The sequence below is a fragment of the Triplophysa rosa genome, linkage group LG4 (genome assembly GCF_024868665.1).
Source record: "Triplophysa rosa linkage group LG4, Trosa_1v2, whole genome shotgun sequence".
In the NCBI taxonomy this organism is placed as follows: Eukaryota; Metazoa; Chordata; class Actinopteri; order Cypriniformes; family Nemacheilidae; genus Triplophysa; species Triplophysa rosa.
In genome coordinates, this window is record NC_079893.1 from 30,915,276 (window position 1) to 30,927,797 (window position 12,522).

Here is a 12,522-nt window from a genome sequence, read left to right on the forward strand (position 1 = left end):
CTCTCTCTCTCTCTCTCTCTCTCTCTCGCTCTCGCTCTCACTCTCTCTCTCTCACTCTCTCTCTCTCTCTCTCTCTCTAAAAATAATTATAGTAATACAATAAAATAAAATAAAGTGTTTATGTATGTAGTGCAACTTAAAGTGGTTAAATATATAAAAACAGAAATAGAGTATAGTTTAAACAAGCAGAATAAAGGGCTATAATAATGTTATGAAGATATATTGGAAGCATCAGGTCAGAGCAGATTGATCGTTTTCTCTTGTGTTGTGACAGGCAGCTAACACACAGCAGTCCTTGTGTTCTCCTAACACACACGCCACTTTCTCATCCTTTGACAGACTTTCAAACGTCTGGTGTACGGACTTGATTTTTCCATAAAACATTGTCCGTATGTCCGTGTATTTTGTGCATTCTGTTAGGAAGGAAGCCATGTTTGTCTGTGTCTGCCCGTCTCTATAGTGAGTTTGTGTCCACTGAGTCTGGATCTTGTCAACGTGGCTCTTAGTTTTTCATCTGTCACTGTGTACAGATAGTCTGCCATACTGTTTTCTCTCTCTCTCTCTCTCTCTCTCTCTCTCTCTCTGTCTCTCAGGGCGTTCCGGAAGATCTGCTGTTCTTCTACGAGAGTCTGCGTCGTGGAGGGGGCGTGGTCAGAGTAGATGAGTGTTTATTGGTGTATCGATATCATGAACACGCGGCAACACATTCTGTTCTGGAGTAAGACTCAAATCACTTAAATATGAATAAACATCGATTCAATGAAATGTATGCAAAATTGTAAATATTCAGTGACGGTATTGAGGTTTAGCACTTGTGTGTGTGTGTTCATAAACGATTAGCAGGGTTATTCCAGCATCCTGGTGTTCTCACGGGACACTTGATCTCGTGTGGAATGAGCAGAATGTTTCTGCTCTGTGTGTTTAACGTTTCACACATTTTCGCTGTCTGTCCGATAGTCCACAGCTGGACTCAAACCCACAATGTTGTGTGCGTGTGCGTCTGTGTGTTGTGTGTGCGATGACCTCATGGGTTCTGAAGTATGGTTTAATAGAAAAGAAATAAGAAGATTGGGTCAGCGAAATGATGTTTTGTGCTATTTAAAGAACATTAAATGCTCTCTTTGTACATTCCTCTGGCATCATAAAACCCCAAAATAAACACATCAACACAAACAAATCCACACTGAGTGAACAAACATCTCATTTGTTTTTCCATTACAGTTGTGCATTTGTCCTCGGGCTGCTGAATTGTTTACCCAAATTATTAACAAAATTGAATTCATGAGGAAAAGACAATATGTAGACAACATATTTATATTGTATTGTCTGACAAATCTGCAGCCCAACCATCTAACTCGCAAACAAATGACTCTTGTGAGTAATGAACCGCTCAAAAGTCACTTTCTGAATCCACTCGTTGGGTACTGACCCAACCTGAATCAATCGTTGTCATATTAAACAGATACAATTTCACAAAAGTTTCATTGAAAATAAAAGCATTTTCATTTGAAAACATTACCAAGTTGTTTTATTAATAGTAACATAACGATATGGTGAAATAGATTTTTGTTATTGGTGTTTGTTATTCAGGGAGACGATCTGGAGCCTCCGCGTGGACTTCCTGCAGGAGCGAGTGCTCAGCCAATGGGAATCGTTCACCATATGGAACGCTGGGAAACAGGGACGAAAGCTCTACCGCAGTTTGACACCGGCCAATCAGAAGAAGGTGATACACCGTCGCATGTTTCGACAGAATTATGCAAGATTGTCTCGGAGAAACTTGAGTGTTTTTGCGTTTCTGTGTGTAAACGCAGGTGAAGGCGTTGTGTGACGTCGACGAAAACAAAATCCAGAAGGGCTTTTACACGTATGAGGAGTCACAGGTAAGAGACAATGACGTACGATTTATAGATACAGTAAACGTGAAAATAACTTCAGTTACAATTCACGATACAGTTTTAACATCGACGGTGCTCAAAAGTGAACCTTTCAGGTCTTTTCTCCCACTTTTCATGGTGCACAACATCCCGTACATGCAAAATGTGCACAAGTAATGAATCAAATTTAATGTCTAGACAGAAACGAGCCCACAGCTGTTTATAAAACCATACAACATTACTCTCGGTCGTTCGTTTCCTCTCAAATCAACCTTTAGCCACATGAACCCAAAAGTTTGCCAGAAACCATCAGCACGGGCAGATTACTTGTGAATACGTCCTTCGCCTTCTGAGAAAAACGTTTCATAAAGATAAAGAGAAATAATCTTCTAAAGAACATGCACAGAACCGTAACTACTGATAAGTGATCGTAAAAGTGTCAACGTTATTTACACACACACACTAATGTTATCCAAACACACTACACACACACACTCACTCATTTATTTTCTCTTTATCTCTCAGGAACGACCTAAACCCAAGATTCCCGTGCTTCACTTCACAACGGCATCTCCTCCGTTTATAGTGTGTGTGAAACTGGTGAGTTTATGCGTTTCAGCCCTCGGGTCTTCAGACGAGACCATAATTCAACGTCTGGAAATACACACAAAACTGTTTTACACACCCATACAACCGTCCAAATGTCTGTAAGGCTCATATTAATCACTGCCTTTTCTTCCTAATGAAACTCCAACGGGATGAGATTTTATCACACACACACATTTCTACATTTTATTTTGAGGTGAAATGTTGGTAAAGGGTTTCGTAAGAAGGTTCTGTCTCTGTCTCTGTAGGACATGACCGATGGAGTGATGGAGGAGAATCTGCGCTCGCTGCAGTTAACAGAGGGAAAACATTATTACCATTTCAACTGAATCTGAAACACAAGCGTGTGTGTGAGAGAGAGAGAGCTGGGAATGTGTTCATGCTTCACTTCTCAGAATACCAGCCTTGAGAAACCTCTCACATCACTATTAGCACCTAGTCTTCAACCCACACACACAGACGTTTGTTTGCATTCCTGATGGCCCGCGTGTCGCCCTCTTTTCTGGGTGACCCGTCTCACAGAACCGTTTCCCGCGGGCGTGCTCGGCTTTGATCAGAACAAACACACACTGCCCGATAGAGACTGAAACACGGGTTCGGTTTTAATGTGCGTTTAAATGAAAGGTTTACACGAAATTGAATATTTGTGTCATTTCAAACCTGCATACACAAAAGAAGATATTGTGAAGAATGGCAAAACCCCATTGACTTCCATTGTATGTTTCTCAAAACATCTTCTTTTGTGTTCCACAGAAGAAGTACAGTGATATTTTACTTTTTTTTTTGTGGTGAATAAATGATGATAACATGTTTATTTTTGTCTGAACTGGCCTTTTAAGAAAGCAGTTTTAAATCAGAAGTGGTATGACTGAATCAAGCTGGTTTCACCAATGAAAGTCATTTTAAGAAAGAAAACAACTTTTTAAAGGAATGGCTGTGTTGTTTTAACATTATGTTGTTGTCTTTTAAATACTAATCATATGTTATAGAGACATTAGGGTATTTGTTGTGCGTGTGTAACTAATGTCAGGTTTAGGCCACGGCGGTCTCGTCGTGATTGGTCAGGATACTTTTATCTCTTTTCTTTTCAACAGTCATTCATTTTCCTTTAGATTGTGTGTTTGAGAGAGAGAGATTGGAATGTGTGTGTTCCATTAAAACATTATCTGAGGTCAGCGGGCACGTGTGTGTGTGCGTGTGTGTGCGCGCTCATTCTGTCATCAGTCTTGACGTGTTCCAGGTGATGAAGCATGCTGTAGGTGTGTGTGTTTGTGAGGGGTCAGGTCAGAGGTCATGACCTATAAATATTTAGGATGGTGTAGAGATGGAGGCTGGAGTCATTGCACCATTTTAAAGAAACATGTCTGTGTAGAGATCACAGAAATGTCCAGACGCACATCACACCTCTCATTCTCCCCTTATGGTGTTACACATTACACAAATATTGCCTTACAGCTATTTTAGTTTTGGTATATTATGCGTGACAATTTTTTATTCAGCTTGACAGTTTGAGTGAATCATACTCAACGTTTTAGTTGTAATATCTTGTTTTATGTGTTTAGTGTTTACACATCAATTGTATATTTAAAGTGTATGTATTTTTTGTAGCACACAAAGTCTTTTGTAAAGAGCATGTCTTAAAACTTAATGGTGTTTATTTAATTTAAATGAATGGCTAGGCAACATGTATATTTATAGATGTATTGGGGTTTAACTTAACATTTTTGTTAATTGAAATTAAATATAACGATTAAATATTATTTAAAAAAAATGTAAACTTATATAAAGCAAAAACGTTAAAAGTTGAAACACCAAAATAATAAATAATATATAATAATATTAAATATTAATATAAAAATAAAAGCTCATTTCGAAGTATTAATACAACTACAATAAATCTAGAAAACAATAAATATTATGCGTAATTTTGTAATAATAAGTGTCTTTTGCAGAAGTGACTGTACAAACGTTTACTGCACCTCTCATTTGATTTATAAGTACAGTTATTTTCGACGCGTCACTCGCAGTGTGGGCGTGTCAGTGCGGACGGGAGGCGTGGTTTGTGGGTTTGTCGCGTGTGGGTGAAAGTATCTGCGGGTTTCATTTCAGTGTCTGTCGGGTTTCGGACTCACACACACGAGCGCTTGATTCTGGATTCATCTTTGAGGTCTCGTGCATCACCTCATGAACAGATCATGAAGTAGTTTGATGATTCATTGAGCAGATCTTATAGGCTTTTAAAGGATGTTTTTGGTAACTGTGTTATCAGCTTTAGTTCTGATTGGATCGGCGCAATACTCCAGTGACCAGTGCAACTGGACGGGAAGGTGAGGATTTTAAGTCATTATCTTTATTTAGTATTTTTTTAATAATTAAATTGTAGCTTCGTGTACATTTCACGACGATGTGGAGTTATTTATATTTGTATGTGTTAAAGCTTAATTTTAAAGTAAGAATACATATTTATTTATTTTATTTCAGTCGTGCATTGGATTATTTTAAAAGACTTGATCATCATTTTTGCTTTGAGAGCTTTAGATTAAATATGTTTTCTTGTAAACTCGAGCACTACATTTCAGAAATGTGACTTTTTAATGAGTTCTACTCTTCGTTTTACAATTTATGATGTCTTTTATTAGGCCCACGTTGTAATGTAAAATGTGGTTTAGTCCGGACATGCCCTTACATTGGACCATAGTTGCCAAGTCCGCTTATAATACGCGACCTTGGGCTTCTTTTTCTGTCAAGTCGCGTTAAAAAATCACTTGTTGCGGGTTGCGGTTTTTTTGGCTTATTTTAAAAAATATGGTTGCTTGTTCTGAACCTGACAAGCAACTTTGTTTCTTTACATCTATGGTCGCTGTTTTGTTCAATCCATTAACACTGTCTGCTCGAAGGTAGGCTTTTTGTACTACATGCGGCAGAGCATAACATCACAGCACCGCGAGAGCTATTTGAAAGCATACAGAGACGTCTACTGTCGAATCACTCTCGCGGTACTATGATGTCACGCGCCGATTGGTCTGCGCGGCGCCGCAGGAGGTCACACAACATGTCTAAGCACGTAACACAACGTACAGAAGCCAAGAATGTTACAGTGGTTTCTTCACGTAATCATCGGCGCGCTTTGGGTAATCAGAGGTAAATATACTAAACAGATGAAATATTCACTTAAAGATAAAAAGCATTTTATAACCGGGCTACATCATTAAAAATGTTAAAAGTGTAGATCTGCGCGTTTGGCTACACAGCGTTATTCAAGCCTAAGCACGTGTGAATAGCTTAATTTGTCCTCAAACACACCGCCTCCTTTCCTGTACCAACTAAACTAAATGTATTAAATCTGTCACGATTAGAATGAAATGAGAAAATGAACGAAACGTTCAGATCTGATAACGGTGCAGCAAAGGGGTAGGGAGGGATGACCCTATTTATTAGGCTATAAGGTAAACATCAAACATTTTTATTGTATTAAATAAATGTATTGATCACTGCAGAATATAATTTAAAAAAGTATACATCAAATGCATATAGTTCAGTTTTACTTTATTATAAATGTGTGGCTGTGTTATGTTACTTAACAGCTATATTAAGTGGTCATTATATCTTCTCCTTTCCATCTCTCCCTATACTGCTCACATCAGAGATTTGCAATTAATTTTTGTAAAATAATTTATGTTTGTGTTTTTCAAACAGGGTAGTGTCAATTTAAAATGACCCAGGCTCGTTCATTAATAATAAATAATTGATAATAAATTACATTGATGATCATGAATAATGTTGGGCTTGTTTTGGGCTTGTTTTTTGAGCTGCGGTTGCTTATTTGTCTTGCAAAAGTTGGCAACACTGCATTGGACATGTGCTGACAATGAGACGTTCGGTTCTGTTTGATGATTCAGTTGAACAGTGAGTCAAAACGAAGTGGTTGAAACTATAAACGTTTAAACTACAAATTTATAAATTTAGTGATTTGCTTGTAACTAAGCAATTGATCTTACTGCAAAAATGAGCGTAAAATGTTTTATTAAAGCGTAAAATTCGCGTAAAATTATTCTCTCTCTCTCTCTCTCTCTCTCTCTCTCCTCTCTCTCTCCCTCTCTCTCTCTCCCTCTCTCTCTCTCTCTCTCTCTCTCTCTCCATTAGCTGTGTTTAACATGTGGAAAGGTCTGTGCATGTAGGAGCTCTTGCACTTTTGGTCTTTGTTTCAGTCTTTGAAGCAGGCAGCAGTGAATCTGGCCTCTATTACACACTCCACAGCTTAATTGGCTCCAGAAAAGGTTTAATAACGTTAATTAAAAGCAAGCCGGATGAAATGGGGGAATCGGGGGTCGTGCGTGTGGGATTGAGCTCTTTTCTCTGGAGGACATTTGGCCCTGATTTCAGAATAGAAACCAAACCTCCAAAAGAAGCGCATTAGTTTAATTCTAATGCAGGCTATGAACCCCATTGCTGCAGTTCTTAAAAAGGTCCCTTCTACCCAAAATAAACATTCAGTCGTTATTTTCTAACCATCCTAACTGTTATGTCTTTATATTTTTTGAAGCAGTGGTCTTTATTCTAGGGTTCTGAAGAGTTTGCGTTGTTGATCCTCTGAACACAGATGGTCTTGAGTCCAGATACAGACACAAACGTTATAATCATGTCTTAAAAACACGACCACTTGTATGTTATGTTCCCTTTACATCGCTTTCATGTCACATCTGGATGACAGCTTCAGAACAGAATGAACACGCAACAGTTTTTGACTTAAAGTGACAGTTCACCCAAAAATGAAAATTCTGTCATTGTTTGTTCATCCTCGTGTCATTTCTATCCTGTGTGAGTTTCTTTCTTCTGCGGAACACAATAGAAGATATTTTGAAGAATGTTGATAACCAAACAACACTGAACCTCATTGACTTCCATTGTGGACACAAACCACTGTGACATTTCTCAAAGTATCTTCTTTTGTGTTCCACTAAAGAAAGAAACGCATACGATATGGTTACGTTTTTAACCATATCAGGGTGAAAAAATGACAGAACTTTCATTATTAGTTGAACTCTCCCTTTATCGCCATCTTTTGACATCTCTCCTCATTCGACTGAAAGATCTCCTCAGGAGGAGTTTGTTTCTCGAGAGGTCACGTTCGGTCCGAACACCCATTTTTAGGCTTTAAAGATCTCGCGGTTGAAGCTCGGGGCTTGTTTCCGAAGCACTGTTGACTCATAAGTAGCGAGCCGTGAACGATTAAAATTGTGCCCTTGAGCAGTACACTTAACCTCAGGTTGCTCCCTGTAGTGCACTCTACACACTTAGGGTTTAGGGTGTGTCAGAAAGTACTGCTTTGTTGTGAAACTGAAATGAGTGACTTGGGCAACTTTTGACCAATGAGATTTCAGAAGCTACGATCAAACTGCGTTGCTTTTGCGATTTCAGACATAGCCGGATCCTTCCGCGCCCTTCAGAAAGCATTTCACACACATTCCCATCCATCATGGATTTCTCTTGTGTTTTTTTAGCGTTGTTTTACTAACCAACTTATAACCATCTGTTTTCTCTTGGCAGCGGTCTGACGCACGAGTCTCACACCCGGGACGTGGAGCAGGTTTACCTGCGCTGTGCCGAAGGCTCTCTGGAGTGGCTCTATCCCACAGGTGCCATCATCGTTAACCTTCGACCCAACCTGCAGACATCTGCGGGACATGGCGAGCGCCTGCACGCATGCATCAAACCTCACGTTGACTCGCAGGGAGCCGCGCTGTACGTGGAGCGGGCCGGAGAGCTGAGACCACTGCTGTCAGAGGCGGAGCAGGCCGCCGGTCACGTGCGCTGCTTCAGTCTCCAGGAGGGGGCGCTGTTTGTGGAGGCGACCGCACAGCGGGACATCAGCAAGAGAATCACGGCGTTTCAGTATCAGTTGATTTCGACACAGATGACGGGAAATGAGCTCTACTCGCCCACAGGTAAAAACATAGAAATATGGTAAAGATGAGAATTATATTTTTTGTATTTTTGTAAATGTGCGTAATGCCTGTGGCATACTTCTTTTTTTACACGTACAGCCGAACACACAGCCTTGCAAAGTATGCTGCTTTCGACTCGTACGCGTACACACGGGAATTGACGCATGCGCATTGCGACATATTGCAATACCTCTCCAGGCCTACAGGGGTCAGGTTTTCTTTACTACCGTGAATAGATGCTCCCAGGACACTGCCGCCACCTGGTGTTTAATCTAATTACTGCAAGAAATGGAATACGCATGCGCCACATGCGCGTACTTTGTACGCGAGGTTACAAAATTCCGGCGGTGCGCAACTTCAGCCTTAAGATACAGTTATCATATATGCAGTTTTTATGGCTAAATTAGTTTATTTTTACTTTATGCATGCATAGAGGTCACTACAGTGGACAGTTAAAAACAATCTGCACGTCTACTCGACATCTGGACATTTCTTTGAAAATATATGTCAAAAATCTTGTTTTTCATGCCACATGGGAAAAAAATCCATAGCTAGCTGAGGTTATAATTCATGCATCAAAGGGTTTTAAAGCTACAATTTGTCATTTTTGTCTCTCTATCGCCATCTATGTTCAACAGAGAAGGTTGCAAGTTATTTGTGTAGTTGTTCCGTTTACGTGGGCTGAAGTAAAAAATGTCAAAATGACATTGCCTAGGAAATCAAATCTGAGAGATCAAATGTTGACCCTTTCTTTATTTTTGCATTGTATGAAATGTCTTGGAAGTCTCGATCACGTCTCATAGTTAAAGAAGGTCGTGCCACCAACCTGATTCTTAGAAAATATAACGTTTAAATGAAGTTTCTTCATTTTGAATGTCATTTATACATCGCCCAAGGATGAGTGAAAGAGATGTGTAGGAGACCTTGAGGAGAGTCGAGTAGAATAACATCGCTGTCAAGCGGTCGTCACTCAGATGAAAGTTCAGGAAGGTAGTAAAATGACCTCATAAATCCTGAAACACAGACACAAAGACCAGCCGCTCCCGACCCCATGTTCTATCTGACAGAAGAAAATAAACTTTAATCAAGAGGTCACGCTCGGGTCAACCAGCCTGTCAATCACAGAGCTCTGCATTGGTCGAACGCTTCTTGAGCTGAGATTGGCCGCTTTCGTGTGAAAGATCCTGTTTTATTGGCCGTTGACTGAGACGTCACTGTGGTTAAACAATAGTTTTGTGTGTAATGAAACACTAAATGTTGTAATCTACACAATTCCTGGGATTTGCTTTTCGAAAAACATGTTTTTTCTTGAGTAAGATGCGTCAGATTCATGAACTGTTGAGGTTTTATGTCCTCAGTCACCTGTCGCTTTCGGTCAGTCTGTTACTTTGGAAGGCGTCCTGCGATTGGTCCAAAGGGATTGAAGTGAGAAAAAGTGTGTGTGTGTGTGTGTTAGGGATAGGGGTTTTATTTTACACTAACGTTGACTTGCTAACCTCATCTGACTACGCAAACAACACTACTGGTTCAGGTGACATGTTCATACTTAAAGTGGAGCGATTTTGTTGAAATTGTGCCGGGTCTGTTGTTAAGAACCTTCAGACGTCTACCGTGTTGTGGTTTAACATGACTGCAGACCTTCAGACGGGGGTTTGGAGTGGGTGGTGGTGGGGGTGATGTAATGATTATAATGTTGTGTAAGTGGGGTCAGAGGGCAAAGGTCAAACATCACAGCAGGTCTGGGCACAGCTGGAGTCTACCGACACAATCCAGACTTGTCTGATAACTGCACATGAGCGTCTGGAGGAACTTTCTTCATTAGAGAGTCGGGAGATGAAGGATTTGTCAGTGACTTGTATAGGTGAAGCAGTAGTTTTGCTGATGTTTACCCGTTATTGCAGAGTTGTGTGTATGTACTGTGACTGATGTAAATAATGTGTGTTTCAGCTTCATGTAAACGCTGCAGTGATGAAGAGGTGCTCATGGACTTGTGTACCAGTGACTTCGGTAACTTTCACATCTTCTCTTTTTTTTCTTTTTCATTATTTTCTCTCCTCTTATTTTCTTTAATCTCTCTTCTCTCCTGTTCTTTTTATTCTTTTCTCTTTTATTCTTTTTGTCTCTTTTCTGTCCTTATTTTGCTGTCTTCTTTCTTGTCTTGTTCTCATATCTCATCTCATCAACAATATATCCAATAATTAAATATGAAATATGTAAACTTTTGATTCTATCACCATGACTTGACAGCTCAAGTTATGAATTATTATTGTAATCCTAATGTTGTTAATCGAGTTGAGAAGTTAAGAAGTATGTACTTGCTGCTCAATGTATGAGTTTTTTATTTTTTTTAACCAAAAACGTTACAAATTACAGCTTTAACAGACAAAACAATATAGATTTAGATCTATATAAAAATAAATATTATAATTATTAATATTATACAATATTATTAATTTATTATACGTATACTTATCAGCATAACTCGATAAGAAATGTTTAAGTACATGTTGAGACCTTTTTGTTGTGGACATTTTTGCCAATTCTAAACAGCTTTTGAGATCTTTTCTGAATCTCTTAAGAGATGTGACTTTACTCTTAAAGTAAAGTAAAATACTCCTAAAGTATAAACCAAAATTGGAACAAACAAATCATCCTAAACCTTTGACGACGCAGAAGTCTCAAACATGTTTTTCCATTTACTCTTCAACCGTTGCTTTCTTATTTTTGAGTTTTTTTTGGTTCAGTTGTGAAAACATATATTTGTTAGTCCATCTAACGTCTTGTTCTCTTCCTCTCTTTTAGCGGTGCGTGGCAGTATTCAGAGGATCGAGGAGGAGGATGAAGATCAGATCACAGCTGTGGTGTCATTGAGTGACATGTATCGTCAGAAGAGTCGCGTGTTCGTGTCCGGCGGTGGGGGGCGCGGCCGCGGCCGGTGGACGGGTCGCGTAAAGATCCCGCAGCGGTGCGGCCCTCGGGCGGGACAGGGCGAGTTTCTTCTGACGGGAGCTGTGAGGTTTGGAGAAGCTTGGGTGGGATGTTCTCCTCATTACGAAGACTTTCTCAAACTCTACCGCTCGGCTCTGGAGTCGGGGACAAACCCGTGCCATATAGACATGGATTGAAACAAACCGACTCGTGCGGACGATCACATCATCTTACGCTAGAAATCTTAATGGTCCTTAAAGTACTTCATTTACATGAAGTAAAATATAAAGTCTTATTTATTTCTTTAAATATTGGAGTGATGTTTGATTCAGAAATGTTGTTGCCAGGTTTCGAGAGGTCGGTGATTCTGTCCATCTGTGATTCTAGAGCAACAGAAGTTTTTGTTTTGTTTGTTTCCGTTGCCTGATTTCTTGCATATGAAACTAATATTAAGAGAGTGTGTTGTAACACTTGTGAATCAGAGTTTATGAATCTGTTCTCTTGCCGAGAAAAGAGCTTTGGTGCTTTTGTTGAAAGCTTTGTTTATAGTCCGAGCGGTCGATTCTCCAGACCGGGTTCTTGTGTGTTTATGTGTGTTGGATGCTCAAATGTGCGTTCTGTGTATAGTTTTCATGAGTTGCCTTTTCTGCTCCATTACTTAATTAAAGCAAACCGTGGATGATTCATAAGTGTGATGTTTTTTGGGTCTCCTTAAGTGAAGAGAAAGTTGCCAAATCTTCACGTTATTGTGCGTTTGAATGCAAAGTCTTCCTCTGTGATCAGTTTTTTCTTTCACTGCCTTCATGATGGAAAATGTTCAATGAAAAGCCTGCTGAACAAGTTTAGTCAAACTGTCAACGTTTAATATCAAGCCACTTAAAATCAAGCCCTTTTTCAAGGCGCGTTTACTGGAAAATCTACCGCCCCCTTCAGTCCTGGAGTTTGTTATCATAAATACAAGAACGTATATTGTAGAAATCAATCCTCACTCTTTTATTTTCATAGTCGGTGAGATGGACTTTCTAACCTCATATGATTTTGAGATCCAAGCGATCATTAATCCTTCATGCAAAATATTTCAGGCCAAAGAGTCTCTGAACTGGAATTTAGTGCATTTTCCCCCCAAATGAATGCCAAGTTGGACTCCTGCACTGACTTTTGACAGA

General features: G+C 39.6%; 2 protein-coding genes across 3 annotated transcripts in view; both read left to right on the forward strand.

Moving 5' to 3' along the window:
* The window catches only part of b3gntl1 (UDP-GlcNAc:betaGal beta-1,3-N-acetylglucosaminyltransferase-like 1), a 12,262-nt gene extending 8,302 nt beyond the window's left edge, over positions 1 to 3,960 (forward strand). Inside the window, exons 7-11 of one of the 2 annotated variants that reach the window (XM_057332048.1) lie at positions 594 to 718; positions 1,591 to 1,726; positions 1,815 to 1,883; positions 2,403 to 2,477; positions 2,732 to 3,960. In XM_057332048.1, coding sequence (XP_057188031.1) covers positions 594 to 718; positions 1,591 to 1,726; positions 1,815 to 1,883; positions 2,403 to 2,477; positions 2,732 to 2,812 — 486 coding nt within the window. In that variant the 3' untranslated portion in view covers positions 2,813 to 3,960. The remainder of the gene's footprint in view (positions 1 to 593; positions 719 to 1,590; positions 1,727 to 1,814; positions 1,884 to 2,402; positions 2,478 to 2,731) is intronic. The other variant, XM_057332046.1, reaches the window with a different exon arrangement.
* A 620-nt stretch (positions 3,961 to 4,580) lies between these two features.
* Positions 4,581 to 12,045, forward strand: metrnlb (meteorin like, glial cell differentiation regulator b). The gene is made up of 4 exons (XM_057332076.1): positions 4,581 to 4,810; positions 8,031 to 8,428; positions 10,376 to 10,435; positions 11,231 to 12,045. Exons 1-4 carry the CDS (start codon positions 4,728 to 4,730, stop codon positions 11,551 to 11,553), a joined length of 864 nt encoding a protein of 287 aa, XP_057188059.1. The 5' UTR covers positions 4,581 to 4,727; the 3' UTR covers positions 11,554 to 12,045.
* Positions 12,046 to 12,522: the final 477 nt, after the last annotated feature.

What these genes read in the sequence shown, in the direction of transcription:
- metrnlb (XM_057332076.1), top strand. Translation starts at nt 4,728, where the DNA reads ATGTTTTTGGTAACTGTGTTATCAGCTTTAGTTCTGATTGGATCGGCG. An exon ending in CAGTGCAACTGGACGGGAAG is followed by an intron (nt 4,811 to 8,030) that starts GTGAGGATTTTA and finishes TTCTCTTGGCAG; the next exon opens with CGGTCTGACGCACGAGTCTC. An exon ending in CTTGTGTACCAGTGACTTCG is followed by an intron (nt 10,436 to 11,230) that starts GTAACTTTCACA and finishes CCTCTCTTTTAG; the next exon opens with CGGTGCGTGGCAGTATTCAG.